A 22,642-nucleotide genomic window follows, 5' to 3' on the forward strand; every position below is an offset into this window, starting at 1 on the left:
TCAAATAACAGTTGCAGAACGTGTGTGTGTGTGTGTGTGTGTGTGTGTGTGTGTGTGTGCGCGCGCGCGCGTTGGGGGGGTAATCTCAGCGGCGCCACCTTAAAAAAACAGTCTCGCGGACCTGTCAATCTAGACGAACCAGACAGACCCTGGCTCGCGGCCCTGCTGTGAGACCCGCGCCGTGATTGGCCGACAGCGGTGGTCCCTGTGAGACCCGCGCGCCCATTGGCTGCAGCATGTCGAGACACTGACGCGCACGACGTCTCCCCTCTATTGTTATTGTGGCGTGCGCGAGGGGGAGCAGACAGGATGCACGCGGAGACAGTGGGGCTGATAAAAGGATAAAACAACCGAGAAACATCAAGCTAGCGCTGTACAACGTATGCGAAATAAACATTAGCTCATCACGTTATAGTCATTTAGAGAGCATTAGCCCCGAAAACGCAGAGAAATACACACACAGGTCTGATACAAAGGAGTAAAAACACAGATAGCAGCTCTGGTCAACACATACAACACGGTCTTTCTGTCCAACTTCTTCTCTCCACTCCGGCTGATGTGTAAGTACAAACTATGTATCTCCATCTTTTCTTTTCTCCTGCTCTCACCATTCAGGATAACCGAGAATATGAGGGGGACACATTAGCTCGCTAAATTGTTGCTTACTGTAACCTGCTTTTTATCCGCAACAAATGCTGTCTCAGTCTTTCAATGATACCCGCTCATACTGGCCGAGATGTGAATTTTGCCTTTTCATATTATCTCCTTCTATTCGTCAAACTTCAGCCTGATAAACGGGTCCACATACAGGTAGATTGTGTGTCTTAAAGGCTGTGAATGTATTTATTAGAACAGCTGAACATGTTGGGAGAGGGTTTTTCGTGACGCATGTTAACCAGTCTGGGATGTCAGTGAATGTATGGCCTGATCACTGCCCAGATAGGCACACAGCCTCCTGATCAATCACACTGTTGGAAGTTTTATTTATTTATTTATTTTTTATATTATCAGTATGACATACAGTATGTTTAAGAGGGGACGTGGACGGAAGGTGTGTAGTGTGAATGTATGTAGCAACAGTTAGGCCTACCTGTGACTTTCAGCATATAGGCTGCTTATGTGCTGCATGATTTATTAAGCTGTAATAAAATGCCCAGCCTGCAGGACATCCAATACCATTAATTGATCTCCCTGTACAGTCTAATTGGTTGTAAATTTAATTATCAGGATTGAAATAACTTAGAGAAAGTTTCTTTGTTCAAATGAGATGCATGTATGTTGCATGTTCATTCGGCTGTAAGGTCACTGAGGACATTTATTCACATACTGTAATGTACACTAGGGGTCGACGGATAGTGTTTTTTCAGGACTGATACTGATACAGATATTTAGTACTTAGTGAGACCAAAAAAATGATATTTGGAACCGATTTGTATTTACAATAAAATTAAAAATATTTCTGACGAAATTCGGAATTTGGAATGTCACAAACTCCAAGAAAAAACTTTTTAAAAATGTCTTTAGCAAATTTTTAATCAAAACTGAAACTTTACACATCACATACAGCAAGATACAGCCATTTTTTGTTTTTATAAAGTTCAGTGAAAATTTATTAAAAAAATTAATGAATAAAAATAGCTCCCTGAGGTTTTACAAAGTAAAAGCCCCCCGCCCCCATGCTGACACTTTAATTGCATGTATTGCAGACTGCTTTCCCTGGTGTTAGTTGAGTGTAATACTCACACTTTTCATTAATTAATTGTATCGGTGATCATTAAAGTAAAACGCAGATACAGATAATCAGCAAAATGCCAAATATAGGCCCCGATAATTAGCCAGGCTGACAATCTGTCGACCCCTACTGTGCACTTTCGAATAGCCTAATTGACTTGCATATATGTATTATATTTCTCTGTGACATTTCAGTATATTTATTATTATTTCTGTGTAATTACAACTTTGACTGCAGGAAAAGATATGATACTTTTTCTATTCTGTTGAATTTTCACACTTAACTGGTGTCCACTAAATCCTGATCTCGCGCTCTGCTTACAGGGACTGATTCAGAGCTGGGCCATCATGATGCCAATGAACTTTCTGGTCACTCATTGGCTGACCAACTTAATACCAGGTAAGTCTGACAGCAAACATGTATGGCAGTATTGCCAAGTTTTTTGGCTTTCACACTGTGAGCTTTGGTCTGAGTGGGTGAATTTGCTCCAGCTGTCCTAAAATCCTCAACCCTGTCCTCATCATGGGTTGAACATGAGTGTGACACACTGCTTGGCTGTGGTTTGAAAGTGTGAAATAACCATAATGTAACTAAATAATTATTAACTGAACTGTAGATGTCCATATTTCATATCAGCTTTGTAAGGACTTAGCGATTAAAAGTTGAATGAATTTTCATTTTTATTTGTGAGTTGACAAAGAATGTGTTTCTATCTCAACATGAAATTGAAAACTGGGCTTTAATACTGAAATAAGCTACAGTATGTCACAAGTGGAAATATAACATCAGATTGGCTAAAATGCACCATTTCTGCCGTCGTGGTTTCTGCCGAGCACCAGTCTAGTTGCACTTACTGTTTACGTTCATGTCTGTGAAAACATGGATGCTTCACACACATTTTCAATGTTCAGTGTTCAATGTTTCAATGTTCAGTGGCACATAGGATCTATGAAATCACCTCAGTTTTAAGGACACCCAAGATTAGTGTCACCAATTCAGTATCTGGCCAAATATCTCCCCCTCTGTTTCTGGATGATGATGTTTATATATGGCCAGAAAAGTGTTTTTGCAGAACACTGTGATATCACTGTTGACCTTTTGACCTCTGGGATATGAAATAAACTTCATCATTACATCCTGTGAGACATTTGTGTGAAATTTGAGCATATGAATTAGTGAGTCATGGCCAATGGCATGTTTTATGAGGTCACTGTGACCTTGACCTTTGACTATCAGATTCTAATCAGTTCATTTCTGAATCCAAGTGGACATTTGTGCCAAATTTGAGGAAACTCCCTCAAGGCCATCTTAAGATATTGCATTCACAAAAATGAGAGGGATTTAAAGTCACAGTGACTTTTACCTCTAAACACCAAATTCTGATCAGCTCATTGTTGAGTCAAGGTGTTTTTGAGATACTGCGTTCACAAGAATGGTCCTAACAGACGGATGGACAACCTGAAACTATAATGCGTCCGGCCTCAGCGATCACTGCCGTGTAGTCATAAAAATGTCACTCATTTCCTTGTATCATCAGGATCACTGTATGAAAGCATAATCTCACAGGCTTTGTTTGAGTGCTGGTTTGTTTCATTGTTGCACGGCAACTGACATCCTTGTAAGAAAGTCAGCAGAGCAGTATGACCAAGTCAAACCTCAACAATAAATCAGCATGAGGCTTGACTGCATTATCCTTCATTCCATCGGAGTTTATAATGCACTCTGTCTTTCTTTCTTTTTCTTTTTGTTTTAATTTAATCTGTGCAAGAAACAGTTGATCATTCGACTATTTGTTTGGGTGCAGGATGGCATCCCACTCTGCAGGGGAAACGCTACACCTGTCCCTTTGGCATGTAGTGAGGGTTCCTCATTGTCGAATATAAAGTGGATCAACATTTTTTATGCTTCCCACATGAATAAGACAGTGGTTGCGTTTCTGAAAGGTGAATGTTTTGTAAGTAAACCATTTGCGGAAGGTGTTTTTATGCTGCCATCCCAACCACAGCCATGGCCAGAGGCAATATGTTTTCTTGTTGTTCATCTGTCCGTCCGTTCTGTTCTGTAAACAAAATATCTCAGGATTGTGTTTTCTTCAAATTTAGCATATAAACTGATAAGAATTTTGGTGGTCAAAGTCACTGTGACCTTCACAAAACACATTTATAACTCAAGAATTCAAGAGCTAATTGTGACAGAATGTCACACAAATGTCAAATAGGATTAAATGACGAAGTAATGACATTTTATATCCAAAAGGTCAGAAGTGGGCTTCAGTGTTCTGCAATATTATTGGCCATTATTCAGCGTCATAACTCTGGAACAAAAGAGGAGATATTTGCTTTGATACTGAATGGGTGACACTAATCTTGGGCGTCCACCATGAAACTGTGCTGACTGTACTGCTCTCCTGTGCTGTCAGGTTCAAGATGTGTGTGAAGCATCTATGTTTTACAGTTTGTAGCTTCTTTGTAGCAACATCCATATTTGAAACACTGTCCATTGCTTTGTTTTTCAACTGGGGTCCAAGAACCTTTCGGCATCTGTGGTGTAACTACAAGGGATCCATTATTTAGATAAAAATATATGTATTCTACGAGTAAACGTATCAAAACATGCTGTAATAAATAGTGTTGCAATAGTATATGATTTTCATGGTACGTACTTAGTGGAAGGAGCACCATGCTTTACACAAGTTTTCAAGTTTTACTACACCTTTCTATAGTTCAGGGTTCCCACACTTTTACCATTTAATTTTGAAAATCTCTTCCATAACTTTTTCATAATACTTTATCCCATTTCCATTTCTTCAAGTAGATTAAAACAGGTAGGCCTATAAATGCACCCAGACTTTTGTCAATAAGAAAACTGCTAGCTCTTGCTCACTTTACTCACACGTTAGACGTTCCTGCTGCCAACTTGCTTGATAAGCCAAAAGACCAGAACGGCACATGCGGGTACTTCACAAAACGTCCAGGCTGTATCTGTGTTTGGGGGACAGAAAACCGAAGATCCAATCAATGATCACACAGCAGCGCAGCACTACGTTATCAAGAGATAAGACGCATTTCATGTAACATTAGACATGATATAGAATTTTTAGGAAAATATTTTAAACAACAGCCAAAACAATATATACTTTTTCTTTTTTAAAGTTTTTCAAAATATTCAGTAAATTCGAAAGCATTTCCAGGCCTGGAAAACAGTTTTTTCAAGTTTCATAACTTTTCCTGGAATTCCATGACCGCGGGAGCCCTGATAGTTTATCTTTTGTATCATTTACATAGAGTGCCACGGACAATTCTAAAGAAAGTTAACTATACAGTCACATGGGCCATCAAGTTATTAGATTTTTGCTGCTGTAAGACCCGAAATATGTTCAGCCATTGGCTGACTGCTGTGATTTTGGAAAGATAAAGAAATGTCCCTCCAGCTTTTTTTCCTTGTGGTTTCTATTGTTTTACTAAAGATTATGTGCTCTATAATCCAAACATTAATGATACCCATATGGCATCTAGTCTTTAGCTGCATCTTTTTATACATCTGACACAAAACCTACATCATATAAATGTTCTGCTATCTTTGAGTGTCTTTGAAGGGACCATGATATCCCTTCAATATAATAGAAGAAAGATGACTCGGGTAAAAAATTATCTTAGACCCCTATCATTTATATCTTATAGGGTAAAAGTCCCTTTGTTTTGCCACATAGTGCCAGAAAAAATGCCTAATTTTCACCCCATTGTAATTTTTTTACTTTGCTCTGCTGAACTCATCATGTAACTCATCTCATGGCGTTAGATTAAGGTGTAAGATTAATGAGTGATTGGTTGGGGAAAATCAAATCCCTCTACGCCATGCAAATCGTTTAGAGTGGACATGGAATCAGACTGAAGATTGAAACAGAGCGTAGTGAGTTGACAGTTCTGTCTGATGTCAGGCAAAGAAAACAACACATTTGTAAGATTTTCTTTCCATTTTCTGTGACAAAGGAGGTTCAAGGAGGTTTTGTCATCGAATCCCGCTTAAGGACTGTTCCAATGTCAAGGATCCTTCAAATTCTACCAAGGACCGAGTCCTTCCTTCAGAGAATTTTTAAGGATGCATATGTGTATCCTCAGCGGGCATGAAGTATCCACAATTCTTTGCACATGATTTGCCAGAATTGAAGGAGGGGCCTGTTCAATGAACACTCGCTAGCCTGTTGATGTGCATTCACCAAATGCTAGGAAGGAGTTCTGCCTCGTCTCTGTAGGACTCCACTTGGAAGAACATGTCCTTCCAAGGAAGCATCCTTGACAGAGGCACTGACAGACTGGGGACTTTCCTTCCTTCCATACTTGCCACTCTATGCAGTCACCTGTGTTGCAAATGTCTGGGACACACTGGTCCTGATGCAGAGGCATGTTGTAGAAATTTTCCCAAAAAAACTACTCCACCACATTTCCACCAGCAAATGAGATTTACTTCCAGAGAGGAATGTTTAGAATCTATCCTTCATATCAGAGGATCTATAATGAACCAGTTTGAGCTGACCAGAGTGGATAAAATTTGTTAAAGAAGTGTAACGAGCCTTCCTCTTGTGTCTTGTGTACAGCAGCATCATGTCGGTCAACCCTCCAAGCAGCAATGACGCCTGCCTCAGCATCGTCCACAGCCTCATGTGCCACCGGCAGGGTGGCGAGAACGAGGGCTTTGCCAAGCGGGCCATCGAGAGCCTGGTGAAGAAGCTGAAGGAGAAGAAAGACGAGCTGGACTCGCTCATCACCGCCATTACCACCAATGGTGTCCATCCCAGCAAGTGTGTCACCATCCAGAGGACGCTGGACGGACGGCTGCAGGTCAGTGCACCTTCAACATGCAGCATCAATATACAATATCAATCCTCTCAGCTGAGTCAGAGTTAAGAGTCATCAAGCATGACAGAGGGTGTAATAACTCTGTGCTCTGTCCTCAGGTGGCGGGCAGGAAAGGTTTTCCTCACGTCATTTATGCACGGCTGTGGCGCTGGCCTGACCTCCACAAAAATGAACTCAAGCACGTCAAGTTCTGCCAGTACGCCTTTGACCTGAAGTACGACAATGTGTGTGTCAACCCCTACCATTATGAGAGGGTGGTGTCACCAGGCATCGGTAGGACAGCTTCATACTTCATTCAACATGTGTGCTAAAGTGTCTCATTTTATCACTTAGATATAATTGTAAACATTGTTCACCAAACTTAATGAAACTCATCCCGTTGAGGTGAGGTTTTTTACTGATGCTTTGTTCTCTGTTTGATGTTTTCATCTCTCGACAGTTGGTCTCAGCCTTCAAAATACAGGTAAGTTCCATTTCTACAGCGCCACATCATAATTTAAAGCAGTGGTTCGCAACTGGTCCAGCCTCAGGTCCACATTTCTCCTTAGTCATTAGATCGAGGTCCACGCCTGAGATAAATCACCAGATATTTCATTTTATTTTGCAAAATGTAAACAACACATGAGCTTACACACAATGAAATAAAACATTGCAAGAACAAAGTGCAATTATTTGAAACTTAGTGAATAAATAGCACGGCAAACAAAAAAGTTAATAAAATTGTTTCAAGACCAGTGACGCTGCAAAGCCACAGCATGTTAATGGGCCAAATAAGAACAGGGCAATAAACTTGTTGCTGTACTGTAAAAAACAGGCTGGCGTAATGAATAACTCCCTTAACAAAGTCTGGAGGTCTGTACTTCAAAATTAAGTGTGTTTTACAAACTTGACATGTTCATAAGTCACTCAAGGTCCATTATGAGGGGAAGTGCAACCCATTTTTGGACCACGAGCCACCAGTTGGGAACCACTGATTAAAAGCATACACCCTGACCTCCCTGTGCAACAGTTTTATTGCTGTCATTGCTATAAAAAGAAATGTTTAAGAAGCAAGTAGCAACTCACTAAGTGACTTTACACTGTAGTTTGGACTGCCTCATGTTCAAATTGTTTTTGACGAGCTGTAACTGCACAGAAGGAAGTCTGCTTCTACTCATTGATGAGAGTGTGAGATATTAATGGTGTACTCCTTGGCTGAGCTGTTGGTGCTAGGTGAGCTCGCAGAAGGTCCTTTCTTCTGTGCAGTGATTAACTTGGCGCGAGTAGTTTGGTGGAAAGAAAATAGTTCCTACATGAAACTGCTTACAACAAGGTCTGTGGATTATGTTAAATAACTGGGTCATGATTTCTACAAAGAGACATTGTTGTTGAGACCAATGAATACACTATGGGTAAGAGGAAAAATATGTATTTTTGATTTTGGTGTGAATTGTCATTTTAATGAACCCTTACAAGCCCCTACTTGACTATAAATATCCAATAATGGCCTTTTTTTTAATCACACTGTTGGAATATAAATTGCCTGAGCACCGATGATTTTCAGGTGCTCTTTGTATTCAATTTGTTGATGATCTGATTTAGTCTGTTATCAACCACATCTCACAGTATTATTATTGCAATACAGCACAGTCATTCTTCCTTGTACCTCCTGCAGCAGCACCAGGCGCCCTGATCAAAGAGGAATACATCCATGACTGTATACAGATGGACCTCCCACCTGGCATGCCTCTGTCTGACCACCAAGCAGCCCTGAAGCTTCCTCCCCCAGAACACTATGGCCAGCCCCTGCCTCCCCCACAGCTGTCCTCAGAGCCTCATGGACCCCCACCTGTCACCAGATACACTAACCTGCCTGTCTCACCCAAAGGTCAGCTCTCCATTATCTGTATATGTAGGACATTGTTGACATTTAAAGAATTGTAGGGACATTTCTAGGATTTTAGGATGTTTCAATAACTTAAGGACATTTTTCAGATTTTAGGACATTTCTAGGATTTAACAATGTTTCATTGGTTTTAGGACATTTCTAGGAATTTGGGACATTTCTAGGATTTCAGGACATTTCTGGGATTTCAGGACATTTCTAGGATTTCAGGACATTAGGGGCCTAACTTGGATGTCTGTTGGTGGTTGGGGGGATCTTCGACTGGCACTTTTCCTGATAATCAAGCTCGGTTTTGATGCTGTTTTATGCACTCTGGCACTTTAAGTACATAAACAATTTCCAGTGTGAATCACTTCATTTTATTGTTAAATAGAAAATGGTTGGGGGGCTTCCCGGCACCCTATCGAGGGCTAGATTTGGCCATGAGTTGGGGGTCACTGATATATACATATATATTCAGGTGATATAGTTGAAGTCAGGCCTGATTTGTTCCTCTGCTCTCCTTCCAGTGACTGGCTCTGGCCCCATGCTACCACTGCAGGGCGGTCTCGGTGACGGCCGTCTCCAAACTGCATCTCCACAGGCTCAAGTCATGACCCCGGCACCAAGACCCCCGAGCCCGACACAACCCCCTCCTCAGCAACAGGCTGCCCAGCAATCCTCACAGGCCCCCCACCCCCAACAACCTTCCCTACCTCCTTCTCACTCGCACGGACAGAACGGATACAGCAGCAATAAACACTCTCAGAGCCAGGCTGCCTTCCACAGTGAGTTCACACACATACAATGGTGGAAATTGTTTAAAATCAGTGTTTTATCTTGCTTCCCAGTAGATGGGAAAATTAAATAAAACATCAATCAAATAATATAAAATCCTATGAAAATGCACACAAATATGTTCTTACAACACCCTACGAATTAGCGCCTACGAATGAGTTGACATTCTTAACGTAAAGTTACGGAATTAGAGTAAAGTTATGTTATTTATGTAAAGTTATGGTGGTTAGGTGACTGCAGCCTTCCAAAATACTACATGGGATATGTGCAAATTTGGATGCATTGCTTTTTGTAGGAAAACGTACAGACACTTTATGAGAACAGCCTGAATACATACTATGTCATTTTACTCAGTTATTGTCATTGGCAGCTCATAAATATTTGCTAAAAGCAGTATGCGAAAAATGTTGTCATGTAGTCAGAAAGAACAATCAATAAGGTATGTCCACACTGATCATTCTTGTCTTTCCTGTTATTCAGCAGTTTGGACAGGCAGCAGCACAGCCTCCTACACTCCTGTAGGACCCCAGCAGAATGGTCGTGCTCACCCACAACCTCCACTGCATCATCCAAACCACCACTGTAAGACATGATTTACAACTAAAAGGTTTCACATGATGTTCACTTTAATTTTGACACAACCAGACTCACACTGCCCCCATTTAAAGTGCCTTTTACATTTAATATTTTACATGATGTTTTTCATTTGTAGAAAATTGACTCACTCACCATGTTATCAAATAACTTAGATCATGGCTGTCCAAATGTGGGATTGTTGTGGTATAAATAGGTCCATTCTATATTTGCAAGTTTGTCCCAGGGAATGATTTGGCACAAAGTCTCAACATGATCAAACGGAGAGTTAAATTTGGATCCCTTTGTTTGTGTGGAAAATTCCAAGTATAGTTACAGTACATGTAGTTCTGAGATAATCAGACAAATCATTATTTATCTTCTGCTTAGCTAAGAATTTCATTCTAATATATTGTGACGGTCTTAAGTTGCTGAATTAAACCAGAGCTTATGACACTGTTAATTAGCTACCGTATAAAGCCACAATGTCTGGAGTACCCCGTGGTAGTTTTTTCTGCGCGGTGATACTGTTGTGGGAAAGGGAAAACCGTTCCTACATGAAACTGCTCACAACAAAGTCTACCAGGTCATGATTTCTGGAAAGAGACATTGCTGTTGAGTTTTTCAAATGTATATTTTTTGGTACTTTGACCTCAAGCCAAGTGCCATCTAGTTCTATTATACTGAAGGGAAGGTAGACATCTCTACGGTCAATATCTTCTACACTTGGCAACTCACACCAAAACAATCTAGATTGATAAACACCACTAAGAGGAAAAATGTGTTTCTAATTTTGGCGTGAACTGTCCCTTTAAGGGTCTTTACTGATAAGCGCACACCACACTCCATTCAATAAATGCAACACTAAAAACGTAGCTGAACTCTGCATCCATCCATACAGTCTACGGCGCTCAATGAGTTACCAAAGTCTAAACTTTTAAGTCAAAGCTACACTGTCAAGCGGTCATGAGGAGCATCAATGTGCCGATGCAAATACAGGGAAAATGCCTGTATAAATCCCTAAGCCTATATGGTACACTTTGAAAACATTCATGCCCCCCCGCCGCCCAAATAAGTTCAGCTCAGAAAACTCAACAGTTGGGTACAGATTTGTTTTTCTCTGCTTCACAATAACAAACTCATACCTTTTGCTTTCAGGGTCACAGCACCACGGCTCAACCTCTTTCCCTCCGTCTGTGTCCAACCATCCAGGTTAGAGATGATTACACTGTGACTACACACTGAACTGACAACATTTCCACAGATTCCACACAGTATTTTTCGACTGGCAATTAACTAAAGCTCACTGTTGTTATAAGAAAGGTGGTGCTGCACAGGGCTCAGTGAGTGTGAACGCTTGTGTTTTGTATGTTGTTACTATTTACATTCTGGTTGGCTACTTTGTATAGACAGAAATCATTCATTTCTATGAAAATGGGGATAGTGAAGCTTGTGCACTGTGAGTTGTAAGACCAGGATATTCAACTAGCTTTACTTGGGTGCCACTGACAGGAGGCCAGGGGCCAGTCGCAGCATAAATGTTTCTTTCTATGATTTTAGGACATTTCTAGGATGTTAGGACATTAGGGGCTTAACTAGGATCTCTGCTGGGGGTGCGGGAGATCCTCCACTGGCAATTTTGTCTCTTTTTTGATTCTGTTTTATTCACTCTGGCACCCTATGTATACTAAAAGTACAAATGCAATTCCCAGTGTGAATCACTTTATTTTTATTGTGAATTAGAAAATGGTTGGGGGGCCACCTGGCACCCTGTTGGGGGCCAGATTTTCCCCACAGTTGCAAAATTTTTGATCAACATGCTTTCATTGATGGCATATCAGGAATTTAACTCCACTATCTACAGTGATAAAAACAATGTGAGAGGCAGAACGTCTCACATCAGGACACACAGGTTTCAAAAAATCTGAGCCACAGTTTTGTCACAAAGTGTTTGCTCTGTTTTCATTGCAGGACCAGAGTTTTGGTGCTCTATCTCCTACTTCGAAATGGACGTTCAGGTGGGTGAGATGTTCAAGGTGCCCTCCAGCTGCCCTGTAGTAACCGTGGACGGTTATGTTGACCCGTCAGGAGGCGATCGCTTCTGCCTCGGCCAGCTGAGTAACGTCCACCGCACAGATGCAAGTGAGAGAGCCAGGTGTGTCTCTTAAAAAGATTTAAGATAAGCCCGATCATCTTGACCAAAGATCTTTTCTGTCATGGTCCCACTGTTGAATGAACTGTCCTGTGACATCAGCTGAGTCAACTTCCACTGCAGGCTTTTTTGTACTACTGATAAAAAGGATAACAGAGGTTTCACATCTGTTTGTCCTGATGTTATCCTCTTGTGTGTTCCAGGTTGCACATAGGTAAAGGCGTGCAGCTGGAGTGTCGTGGTGAGGGTGATGTGTGGATGCGCTGTATGAGCGACCACGCTGTGTTTGTACAGAGCTACTACCTCGACAGGGAGGCAGGCCGAGCGCCAGGTGATGCAGTGCACAAGATCTACCCCGGAGCCTACATCAAGGTCTGAATCCAGCTCTCTCTCTCTCACACACACCACACACACACACACACACACACACACACACATATACGATTGTTGTAGCGTAAGCTTCTTGTGTCTCTGCCAGGTGTTTGACCTGCGGCAGTGCCACAGACAGATGCAGCAGCAGGCAGCAACCGCTCAGGCGGCTGCTGCTGCACAGGCAGCTGCTGTGGCAGGAAATATTCCCGGTCCAGGCAGCGTCGGAGGCATCGCACCTGCAGTTAGTAAGTGTTGCTGACACTCATTTGATATTAACAATCCATGGTGGGTACCAAATAGAAGGCAAAGTGTTTGGTGTAGTGTCCAAGGTTTAGGGTACAGTTTATGTATATATATTTACATCTTCTCTACTGGCTCGGATACAGGGGACGACATTGTGAACAGATACAATGAAAAAAAATTTGTATCCGTAAGAGGAGCTGTTTATCAGTCTAGATTGTTTAGGTGTGAGTTGCTGAGCCGCCTTGAAGATATTGAACATAGAGATGCCTGTCTTCTAGGGATGAACCCAACTCAGAATTGTGCCAGCCGAGTCAGATTCAGCAATTCAATACAAATATTCAACAATTAATCTTTTTTTTCCCCATCTTAAATTTTAAAATTTGAACCGGACTCGGTGGGACAGTCAGTGTAACAGCAGCATTCCCATAATATAGTATACAAGCTAACAGCAGATTGACAGTGTGCATCAACATTATTGTCAACACTATAATCAGACAAGAGCAAGAGACTGTGTCGTATTAAGCGGCTGTGAACTGTAAATTCACCACTTCTCAGCAGAGGAGAGATGTTTTCTCAGAGCCTTACAGTGCAGAGCCCTCCCCTTCTGTGTCACTGCCTGCGTCTATGCAGCAGCCTGTACCAAAGAGTAGTGTGAAAGTCAAGAGCGCTCACTCAGATCCAAACTCTGGGGACATTTTGGTTCTCAGAGTTGGTTCCCACAGTTACCACTGCACGGCACACTGACTAGCAAAAAACATAACAAAAACGACTGCTCGGCTTAAACAATCTCAGTCGACTGAGGGGTCTCTAACTAATGATTAAAATCTCCGACATGAAAGAAACTCAGCTTGTTGTGCTAAAGGCACCAAAAAATACATTTGAAAGACTCAACAGCACAGTCTCCTCCCAGTAATCGTGACCCAATTTCTCAAGAAAATTCACAGACCATGTTGTGAGCAGTTTCACATAGGCACTATTTTCTTGTTACCTAACTACACCTGCCATACGAAAAATCGGACAGAAGGGTACGTGCACCTTCTGATAGCACACCTAGCACCACTACCATTATCTACGACAAAGTCTGTGGATTATCTTGACTAACCAGGTCATGATTTCTTATACTGAGCACAATCAGATATCATATCTGGTTTCACTCTGACAGGTCTGTCAGCAGCAGCAGGGATCGGCGTGGATGACCTAAGGCGCCTGTGTATCCTGCGGCTCAGCTTCGTGAAGGGCTGGGGACCCGACTACCCCCGGCAGAGCATCAAACACACGCCCTGCTGGGTGGAGGTCCACTTGCACCGCGCTCTGCAGCTTCTGGATGAGGTGTTGCACACTATGCCACTAGCAGACCCAGGGCCTGCTAACTGAGGACCAAGACCATGTTCGAAATTCCAATCTGGATTCTCTGAATGTGCACACACACACACACACACACACACACACACAACGCACACACACACAAGTTGCCAAATATGCCAATTGATACACAAAGCAAATCAAGGGAACGTAAATGACCAACAACACATTATGCTTGTAACAATCACTCACTCATGCTGCCTCACAGATAAACACACACTCTGCAACCAAAATGTCTGTAGCCACACAGACATAAAAGTGCTGTTTTTTTCTAATGCTTTACTCTACAATCTAAAGTCAAACACCCAAGGGAGTTGGAGCTCTGAAGGTTAAAATTCTGACCAACTTGTCTTTTACCTAAAGACATTTGTATGCACTGTAGAAATCCAGGGATGTGTTACACAAATCCAGTTCCCCTATATGCAATTTGGACTTCCTCTAAGTGTAGGAGCGTTCTGCACATTTATTCATGGGATATACACAGACACGTACAAATCCTGCACGAACACAAGTTATCCACAAGTGAAAACCACTCCAGAAAGAGAACCGCATACCTCTGGAAAATGCTGTTGGTAAATTCACACTGAACACAAACAGCATTACCGTTCTCTTATCAAAAACTGAACTGATGTAGAAGTATGAATTAAGGGAACCAGTGTTAGGTCATCTCTGTGCTTGTACTGCGCTCTTCACTGTACGTTGATCTAACTGTTAGCAATCGATAGCTGGTTAGCTCTCTTATTACGCTCAGCTCAAGCTATATTATTTTTGTACCAAAAGACTAAAAAGCCAAAAACATCTAGCTTTAAAGTATTGTTGTTGTTCTTTGTAATGAAACAGTGCTACCCTGTATGTAACCAAATGGTTGGTGTGAATCACCAAAGCCAAAATACCTCATAACTACAGTGCAAAGTCACAGTTAAGTTTTCCGCCAAATGCGCACACACACTCATCACTTACAGGCTGAAGTCAATCAATGCAGCCCTCTGATAGGATCCGGACTCTCACTACGCTTTGTATTTATTTAGGTTTATAACGTACCGTGCTGTGATGTGCAGTAGCAGTACTAGATAAGTTGAGCAATATGTGGAACATTAGTTAAACTCTACAGTTCTGACAGCAGAAACAAGGTGACAGTAACTTGATTCATGGAGAACAACCATCGTAAGCTTCAAAGACAGAAACATCTCTGTTCTCTGGTCTGATTGTTGAGGATATTATCTCCTACTGTGCATTCACTCCCGACGGGCACTAAGAAGTTTATCTGAACTCTGGGTTGTTGTCTTTATTACCTCCAGAACCCTGTTTGGTAACTCTAAATGTGAATTTGGTTGTTCATTAAACTTTGGCTAAGAACTGTTTTTACTGTGCGCAAACGATGAAATGGTGATTAATAATGTTTACTTAATTAGGAATGCTATTACTTTATTTTATTTAAACAGTATATGGACCGCCACAGGGACGATATTTTTCTGTAGGCCAACGCGGAAGCCAATGTCGCCCTGGTTCCCTCATTAAAATGGGATTTTTTTCCATTGGATTTTGGATCATTGCAGAAAATAAGTTTTGTGGTAAACAAACCTTTATGACACTTAAAACCAATTTTAGGATTTTTGAAACCTAAATGCAATTAGTTCTTTAGTCTTGTTCAGCCCACTTGTTAGCACCCGTCATTTTTAAGACACATAAAAGCTTCCCAGTTTGCAAGTATATTACTGATGCATTTTTTTGCATAGAACAAAACGTAAAAGTCTCTCTGTTCTGACCTAAAACCAATTCAAAAAACCCACTGACTTTGAGACGAGGGAACTGGAGGTGCTGAAATGTTAATGGATTTCCAGGTTTTAGGACTCATTACTGGGTTTTCTATTTTGACACACATTATATGTCTATTTTGCCTTAGAATGAGCCGTTTGCACGCCGAATCACAATGTTTATTTACAATAATTTCCATTTTAAAAACCGCAGTACATATGCTCAAACGGCGCTGAGCAAACTCTGCTTTACTGATTAGTTTTAAGCCACCTGAAAAAAGGTCCATCTAAAAAAATCAGTATCACCTAGTTCCCATGGTCATTGAAAATCTGGAAAGGTCATTGACTTACTCACAATTCACATTTTCCTGGACTGGAAAAGTCATGGAATCAGTAAGAATTCTCAAAAGCTTTGGAAAAGTCATTGAATTTTGTTATGTGCAATGAAATTGAAAAGTGATCTTCCGTGGATAACCTTCCACATAATGTAACAAGACAGCCAATTTAAATTCCTCGGCTGTTGACATAAAGTAGCTTTAATATGTATCAATGTTTTAAGTTTTGTTCATCATCATGTACGTTTCTGATATTGATTTTTTTTTTTTTAGGTGAACCTTTTTTTAGGCAGAGTTTGCTCAGCGCCATTTGATTATATATACGCCCCATGGTAGTTTTCTACCCGAAAGTTATTGTAAATAAACATTGTGATTCGGTTTAGTCTTTGTTTTTCTTAGGAAGGGCTCTAACTGAATTAAATAACCCGAAAGTATCTAGGTGGCAGCCATGATAAGAGGTGATCAGATTTTTATTTTAAAAAATAAAATAAAAAGATTCACACTGAAGGAGGATACACGCCAGAGTTCAAATAAATTAATCCTAGATAGCATGTAGGTTGAATGCACCATGTAGACAGAGATCTGCTCTCCTGTGGCATCCACCAGATTTACCCCAATTAAAAGGGTACAAATATAATCAATTTCAAAAGGTACAATCTTTGGACAAATCCAACCGTGCTACACAGGGAATATTGTTTGTTGATACAGATCCAAATGTGAATAAATGCACCAACCAGTTTATCTGTGGACGGATAAGATGAGACATTTGTCGTCTGACTGAGCTGCTTTTACAAACATCAGCCATATGCATATTTGTGATTTGTGCCTTTTTGTTATCAACCGTAGACGCACCAACACTGGATTGTGAGACAGACGCGGGTTTGTCTTTCGACACGTGAAGATTCATGTTGCACATTGTGATTTGGTTTTCAGCTGTTCAAAATCTTTTGACGGTATTCTGTGGTTCCCTCAGGTATCTGTGTAGTTTATTGACGATATCACAACGTGTCCAACCGGTTTTTAGAAATAGAAAAAACTATTAACAAAGCACTCATCATACCTGAGTAGTATTATTTATTGCCTTAGTCTCTTGTGAGTGTAAAATATGAATGAGTACGCTTTGCACTATTTTAATCTTAGCATGGACAACACAAATAGATGTCATATTTATCTGTTCTCTTCTGCTCATATTCAGGGAGGTACAAGTAGGCTTTCTCAGATATTGTGCAAACTCATCATCATCATTGTCATCAGAGGATTATCCCCATCTCTCTACAATCGAATCACATCACACCACCCCCATAATGCACCCAGAAATGATTTGCATTCACCACCTGTCTATGTGTGCATCTTTGTACGTAAAAAATATCTGGACAACTAAAACCATGCTTCATCTCGTCATTACTGCTTTTGAACTTGCCGTTTGAACTGGTACCATCCAGTTTGTTAGCAGGACTATTGTTTTTTATCTTACTGATGTCTGGGCCTTTCGCATTTGGGCCACTTGGAAATTTTTCTGGGTAATGAATGCTTTATTTTATGAGTCATTTTCTAATCATTCCAAGGGAAGTTTCCTAGAAAGTAGCTTACTGTTTTATTTGGTACCAATTCAAGGGAAAGTAGGATTTTCTTTATTTAAACTCGTTAACCATTCATTATTTGTTGATTACTGGCTCTTTATTCTCCATGTATGGACTTTTTGCTTGTCTGCAGACAGAGGCCCCATTTTTTGTCTGAACTGCTGCGTACCAACTAAAAACAAAACACTGGATTACACCAGGGACCAGATGCATTAAACTCTTAATAGACTCACGACTAAAACTGTGTGCACCCACAGAGGCAGAAAAATGCACATGCAGTCTTTTGATCGGATTTATAAAGCCGTGTGTTCACCTGATTCTGTTTTATAAATCTCATTCATTGTGGCGCTGGGCGCACGGGCATGAGCCTTATTTCCACAATTCACCAAAAATGGAAATAGAAATGTCCTTAAACATACGTTTTCATATTGACACGTGTGCCCCTCCACCATTTAGTGCTATCAATAAGTAATACAGTAAAGAAAGTGCGGTTTTACTGAATGCGTTGCATTAGCGAGGTTCTACCACTGATTCGTCACATTTCTAAAAATCATTGTCGCGGCGAAATCTCGATTGTCATTATTTTAATGTCAGAAGGACCAATGTTTCATTCACTGAACTCTTGTGGAAACTGATTTGCTTCCTCCTTATTTCTGTGGTTACATAACAAGCTTTGAAAAAGGACAGATGGTTAGCCAAATTATTGTTAGCCAAATCAAGGCTAATGTTTCCTTTTTGATCACTGCCACCAGAAGCTAACGAAACTTTCTACAGTAAAGAGAGACTTATGTTTGGTCAGCATCATAGTCTGTATTACTCGCTTCTTGAAGCCATATTGCCTGATGCTGAGATCTAATTAACAACGTGGCACCATGTAAGTGGAACCAGCACGCCATGTTTCTTTTTGTTTAGCTTGTCCGAGTTAGCAACTATAACTTGGGGCGACTTAGGATCGGTCAATTGAAGGTTGTCTCTATTTTCCATATAATTACAACCAAATGACGTACAGCAGTTCTCTCTAGGAAACGCCTCAGAAATGATGACTCATTAAATAAAGCGTTCCAGTTTCTCCAGACCTGAGGATGCTTTCTTCAAAACTTCAAACTTTGATGTAAAGAAAGCATTCGCAGGTCCACCTCAGAGCCACCATTGGTTGATGAATATGATTGGTTGTTACTTCTGTGGTTTGATAGAATGAATACAGTAGACTATGTATCAGTATAAAACGCGTTGTAATAAAAACACTTGAAAACTGACATACATATACATATATATATACTTTGACTGTTCAATGCAATCATTTTAGCCTGATGGTGTCGATCTGCAGGCACTGCTGTATGAGGACATGGCATCTTTTTGCATGGACCAAAATAAATAATGACAAGTGTCTTTAGTGTAAGCATAGATGACACTTATTCTAATGTGAGTGTCTTTGTGTTTACAATGATAGCATCCTTCATGTACAGGGCTCGAACAGTGACTGGCCATTTTGGGACGCACAGCAAAGTGTGCGTCCCAAAATGAATACAGTTTTAAAGAAACAGTTCACCCCAAATCAGATATGCTAGTTTTCCCTCTTGTCTTTAGTGCTATTTGCCTAGATTGTTTTGGAGTGAGTCACCATATGTTGGAGATATCGGCCATAAAGGTGTCTGACTTTTCTCAAATATAATAGAACTAGACGCCATGCGAAAAAAAAGGACCAAAAAATAGGGGAAAATCATTCATTTAAAAAAAACTTAACAGCAATGTCTCTTTCCGGAAATCATGTGAGCAGTTTCATGCAGAAACTATTTTCTTTCTACCAAGATTTCTACTGAATTAATTAGATAACTTTTATAGCAGTAATATTCAACTTACGGCCTGCAAGCCAAATCCTGCCCCCCAGGGTGCCGGGTTGTCCCCCCAGCCATTTTCTAATTATTGATAAAAAATGTAGTGATTTACACTGGGAATTGTTTATGTACTTTTAGTATACAAAAGTGCCAGAGTGCATAAAACAGCATCAAAATAGACCGCTGCACCTCCCGACAGAGGTCCTGGCTAAGCCCCTAATGTCCTAAAATCCCAGAAACATACCAAAATTCTAGCAATGTCGTAAAATCCTGTAAATTTACTGAAATCCTTGAAACGTACTTAAATCCCAGAAATGTCCTAAGATCCTAGAAATGTCCTAAAATCAAAGAAATGACGCAAAATCTGAGAAATGTCCTAAAATCCACCTTACTGTCGGTTCTTCACAGCCTATAGCTGCACATCCTTACCATAAACTGTGGTGTTCCCTATAATTACATAGAGTGTTGCATTCTGGGTAGGATGTAGACAGTGGATGCTGCGAGATGTAACTCGTAGGGGCGCGTGCACAGCCAGCTCTTGGCGTCTTTTTTGTGTGTTTCATTGTATTGGGGGAAATTAAATGCATCTCCTTGCTGCTTTATTCTTAAAATTAACCAGAAAACTGCCAATTATTACTAATTCAAGTAATAATCCTCTGTAAATTTTGATTAATAACACAGGAGTGTACACAGATTGAGGGCTGGATAAAGACTTTATCTTGCACATATTAAAATATCACAGGGAGTTAAAATGTCTGTCAGGGGAGGTTGGAAAATGACAAATCCTATTTAACATATTAATAAATCAAATAGAACTACATTTTTGAGAACAGGTTTGAGTTTAATATTCAAATTAAAATATAAAGTTATTTTTATCTACTTATTTACCTGATTTCATCCCATACCAAAGCCACTGATGATCCATTGTAATTCATTTTTAGAAAAAAATATATACCTTCATCATCCCATTCATAAAACATTAAACATGTTTACTCTGATACTTAAAACAATGTATGTACTAAATAATTAAATTTGGCTAAATTAGAATATTGTTCTTTTTATTTTGTAGATATTTTATTGTAAAGATGTGCTGCTCTTGTAATGTTGACTGTATATTAAAATAAGATTAACAAATGGTATTGTAGTATTTATACTTTGTCGATGAAGTATTGCCACACATTAAAAAATGTCCACCTGTAACAATTAAGGACAGTGAGGAAGGGAGACATGTCCCCCTCACTTTTCTCAATCTATTTTTGTCCCATAGGTTTAACAGTGTGTTATTTATACACGCACCATTACATAAATAGCATTATATATCATATATTATTCACATAGTTTCAGTTGCAGTTTGTCTGACAACAGACAACCTCACACTTAGCACTCATGGTTAAAAGGATATTAAACTACAAATACTAAAATATACAATGGAAGTCACAATGACGTCTCGCTAAATTTTTCATTCACAAACTCCTAAGTCAACTCCTAAATATGTGTCTTTTCACACAGAACTGGACGCTCTCAATGAGTCAGTCAGCTTAATTAATAACAATAAAAGTGTCAAGCTTTGGGAAAATTATACCACTGTCCTTCCTGAGTCCTCTGACTAGTGTACTACTACTGTGTATTTGTATGTTTGACCATTTCTTTTCTTGTTATATTTTTTTTTTGTTTTGTCTTGTTTTTTGCTTTTTATTTATTTACCTATTTATTTCCTCATCTGTCTATTTATCTGTATCATCTTTATCATTTGTATGCTGCATTTTTCTTGTTTTTTTTTTTTTACCTGATTTTTTTCATACATTTGGTTTGTCAAATATTATATGGAGATTTTATTTTATTTGTATTTTTTTGAGAAAACTGATGGAACACCGGTCTCTAATACATCTGAGGAAGCACAAATCACCACGACAGGGTTGTAGGCTATAGAGGAAACAGATTTTTACCAGAAAATCTACAAAGGATGTTCATATTAAGATCCAATGATGAGGATCACAGAAGAAAGTTTAATTTCAAGTCAGTGCGCTCTCACTACATTAAAGTAGATGTGTGCTTCAGTATATGGAGTCAAAATTTGGAATTCTCTGGATAATGACTTCAAATGCAGCTCAAATATTATTCAATTTAATAGAAGGTATCAAGAAAAAATTATTAGGACATTATGAACTTTCTGAGTTACAGTAATTTTAATATGACTGTGATTTAATGTTTCTGTTGTTATTGCCACATTTAATATGATTGTAAAAAAAAAAAAAAGAAAGGTAAACACAGAAATGTTGGTCATTTGTATCTGTCTACAGTAGCTTCTGTTATTAGTAAGAAAGGGGCAGGAATTATACGTTTTTCTTCCTCCTCGTGCTTGTTTATAGCATGTGTAGCATAGAAGTATTATGAGAAAAATGGGCATGGGTTTTTGCTATTGATCTGGCAATTACACACACTGACATGAGCAAATAAACCAAATATGAATGCATGAATGATTTTTATCGTTTACCGGCCGCCACTGCAAACACTGGTTAAATGAGATAATACGAAGGGACTGACGGACGCGATCAGCAAAGCCATATATTTTTGTTTTGGCTTCAATTTGAGGATCTGTCAAGTCGTCAAACTTTACAGTCTGTAATCGGAACAGACATACGCGCGTGTGTCACTTAAAACAGTTTCCTCCGTTTTGTTTTGCTAACGAAGCTAACGTTAGCTAATTCGCTAAAAATGTTAGCGTTAAAATCCAATGATACTCGTACAACAGCTCCCAATTCTGATTAAGAAGGACATGATAACCCTAAATACACATAACACATACACATTATTTATCCCTACAGCAGTAAATACGGTACTTTTTACCTTACCTGATGCGAAGTGTAGGCTGCTGTGTCTTCACTGGGCGGAACTTCAGACCACACGACACAAAACTTAAATCATGATAATCAGTTCCTGTAGGTGGCTGTAAACTTATCCCAGTAACAGTCGCAATCCCGGAGAGTGAGTGACTTATAATATCCTCCTCCACTGTCGAAAAACAAGCCAAAAAACGTACTAGCTAGTGATAGCTAACGTCTGTCAACTTTTTCTTTTTTTTGCTTTTAGCTAAGCCCCGCCCACCGCAAACGTCATAGTGCTTACAAACAGTAAAATGTTCAGTGATAGTTTCCATTAACCCTCAAAACATCATCTACTGCCTAA

At 39.9% G+C, this 22,642-nt stretch overlaps 1 protein-coding gene across 3 annotated transcripts; it reads left to right on the forward strand.

Annotated features, from left to right (window-relative positions):
* Nucleotides 1-289: 289 nt before the first annotated feature.
* On the forward strand, nt 290-15,435 carry smad10a (SMAD family member 10a). 3 transcript variants are annotated; one of them, XM_042506360.1, is made up of 13 exons: nt 290-560; nt 2,056-2,131; nt 6,327-6,570; nt 6,687-6,861; nt 7,028-7,051; nt 8,243-8,455; nt 8,983-9,240; nt 9,731-9,832; nt 10,982-11,035; nt 11,795-11,978; nt 12,179-12,347; nt 12,454-12,592; nt 13,753-15,435. In XM_042506360.1, the coding sequence occupies exons 1-13, from the start codon at nt 557-559 to the stop codon at nt 13,962-13,964; spliced, it is 1,854 nt and encodes a 617-aa protein (XP_042362294.1). In that variant the 5' UTR covers nt 290-556; the 3' UTR covers nt 13,965-15,435. The 3 variants fall into 3 exon arrangements, with proteins under 3 accessions (XP_042362294.1, XP_042362296.1, XP_042362295.1); XM_042506362.1 differs by having other exon boundaries at nt 9,734-9,832; XM_042506361.1 differs by having other exon boundaries at nt 6,330-6,570.
* The last annotated feature ends 7,207 nt before the right edge of the window (nt 15,436-22,642 follow it).

The sequence above is a fragment of the Plectropomus leopardus genome, chromosome 18 (genome assembly GCF_008729295.1).
Source record: "Plectropomus leopardus isolate mb chromosome 18, YSFRI_Pleo_2.0, whole genome shotgun sequence".
Lineage (NCBI taxonomy): Eukaryota > Metazoa > Chordata > Actinopteri > Perciformes > Serranidae > Plectropomus > Plectropomus leopardus.